The sequence below is a fragment of the Frankliniella occidentalis genome, unplaced genomic scaffold (genome assembly GCF_000697945.3).
Source record: "Frankliniella occidentalis isolate FOCC.00 unplaced genomic scaffold, Focc_3.1 Scaffold634, whole genome shotgun sequence".
NCBI lineage: Eukaryota > Metazoa > Arthropoda > Insecta > Thysanoptera > Thripidae > Frankliniella > Frankliniella occidentalis.
Window position 1 is genome coordinate 23,180 of NW_026267749.1, and position 2,039 is coordinate 25,218.

Consider the following 2,039-nt stretch of genomic DNA (forward strand, 5'->3'; position numbering starts at 1 on the left):
AAAAAAATTATTATATTTTGTTTTAATTAGCTATCATCTTAAAATTTCTTGATTTGCCTGCGCTACAAAGTATGTCCGGCCAGCGGCGCAGGTTATGTAAGAAGGCCATGAGAGAGAGAGAGGGAGGGGGGGATGCGTCAGTGAATCAACAGTTAGTTTGTCTCACTTTCCTCCGCCTTGGGATAGGACCTCCTCACACACCCCAAGGCCGGGCGGCCAACCTGTCCGATGAATACTAAAACTGGCGCAGGCTCATTCGCCTTATCCGAACAAGATCAAACTAAACTGGATCTCCGAGATGGTGAGCGGAGTGGCCAGAGTTAGTGAGAGAGTGAGAGAGAGCGAGAGAGAGACAGAGGGGGGGGGCAGAGGGGTTGGTATTCCCGTGTCACGCTGCTCAGCGGCTGTTATCCCGGCCCCTGAAAGGCGTAGCGCACAACGCCAGCCCGCTCGCGCCGATAAAAGAAAACGCTCTCTGTCTCTCTCTCTCTCTCTTGTTTGTTTTGAGTATGGAGCTCTCTCTCTCTCTCTGTCGCTCTAATTGGATGACCAATGACGGGGCGCACAGCGATAACACCACGCCGCCCCTGGTCCGTATGATAACGACCCCGGCGACGCGAGAGAAAGAGGCACACGACGAGGGACTCACGCTGTTTGTTTTTGTTTGTTGTTGTTGCAGGCCACGAGAAGTGCACGTTCCACCACGACCTGGAGCTGGACCACAGGCCGCCCACCAGGGAGGCGCTGCTGCCCGACATGTCCCGCAGCTACCGCCTCCTGCTGTCCTCGCTCGGCGAGAACCCCGACCGCCAGGGGCTCATCAAGACCCCCGAGCGGGCCGCCAAGGCCATGCTCTTCTTCACCAAGGGCTACGACCAGAGCCTCGAGGGTGAGTCACGACAATATCTCTCTCTCCACGTCCCAAAACCACCGACCCGTCTCCCAATATTTGCGACCATACTCCACCTCGCCGGTATAGTTTTGACCATACAGTAGTAAATATTTTCACCAAGCTGTGAATTTTCACCGTGCTTCGAAATAAATACTGGGTGGGGTTTCATGTTAGGCTTCTTGAAAATTTGGTTAGGGCATTTTACTTTGTGTTACCAGTTTTCACTTTATATTAGCCATGTTTACTAGGCCTAAGCTAGCCATTTTTGAAAGTTTTTCTGCAACAAACTGAGCTAGCAGTTTTGCTGTTGCCTTAGCCATCTTCTCCACACATAAGCCATTTTTTTCTTTATTTCTTTTTTCCCCACTCTGAGCTTAGAAAGTTTATATACGTCGCTATTCAACGACGTTTATTACGTCGTTATAAAATCAAATGCGTGTTGCCCTCGCGCCGGCCGCCTTGCGCACGCTAAGCATATCAGCGGGTGCCCGGTGATGGTGTCCGGGACGCAGCCCCTCTCCTCTCTGCGGGGCGGGGCGCGGGCGCACCTTGGCGGAAGCCTCCTCGCGAGAGATCACTACTCGTGCGTGCACGCGGTTTATCCACTCCCGCCGACGCACCGCCGCCGCCGCCTCCGACACCTTGACCGTGGCCTTGCCGCGCCCGTGTATGTGATGGGAAACTAGCGGGACTTGGTGAAAGCCAGCCGCGGGTTATGATGTCGTCGTGTGTGTGTGTGACGTCAAGGGTATGACGGCGTGCGCCGCGTCGTCACACTGCGTGAAGGCGAGGAGGAGCGGTGACGCGGCGCTTTACTACACCACCGCGGCAGCTCGCCAGGAGTGGTTAATGGTTGTCTTCTCCGCGTCCAGAAGCACCTCCTTATCGACGCGATAAAAACAATAATAATAGTAAAATAGGAAAACCTGGCGCCTTCTTGCACGGCGGTACGGCGGCCGGCGGCGTGTTTGTTGAGATCGACTCGGCGGGCTGCGCGGCGCCAGCAACGGAAAGGGGAGGGGGGTAAGTTAGTTAGGCGCGGGTGAGACGAGAGTTTCGCCTTCCTCCTTCTGCTCTGCGTAAGCAAGGCTTTGGTGACCTCAGAGAGGAGGCAATTGGGGGTCGGTACGGGTGTGGTGAAAGGGGG

General features: G+C 55.0%; 2 protein-coding genes across 2 annotated transcripts in view; one reads left to right on the forward strand and one right to left on the reverse strand.

The window, feature by feature from the left end:
* The window catches only part of LOC113214466 (uncharacterized), a 14,125-nt gene that overhangs the window by 2,699 nt on the left and 9,387 nt on the right, over positions 1-2,039 (reverse strand). The gene's annotated exons all lie outside the window — the stretch shown is intronic.
* The window catches only part of LOC113216440 (GTP cyclohydrolase 1), a gene marked incomplete at its 5' end in the record, with an annotated part of 9,439 nt that continues 8,079 nt past the window's right edge, over positions 680-2,039 (forward strand). The window contains 1 exon segment of the mRNA XM_052275461.1: positions 680-889. Coding sequence (XP_052131421.1) covers positions 680-889 — 210 coding nt within the window.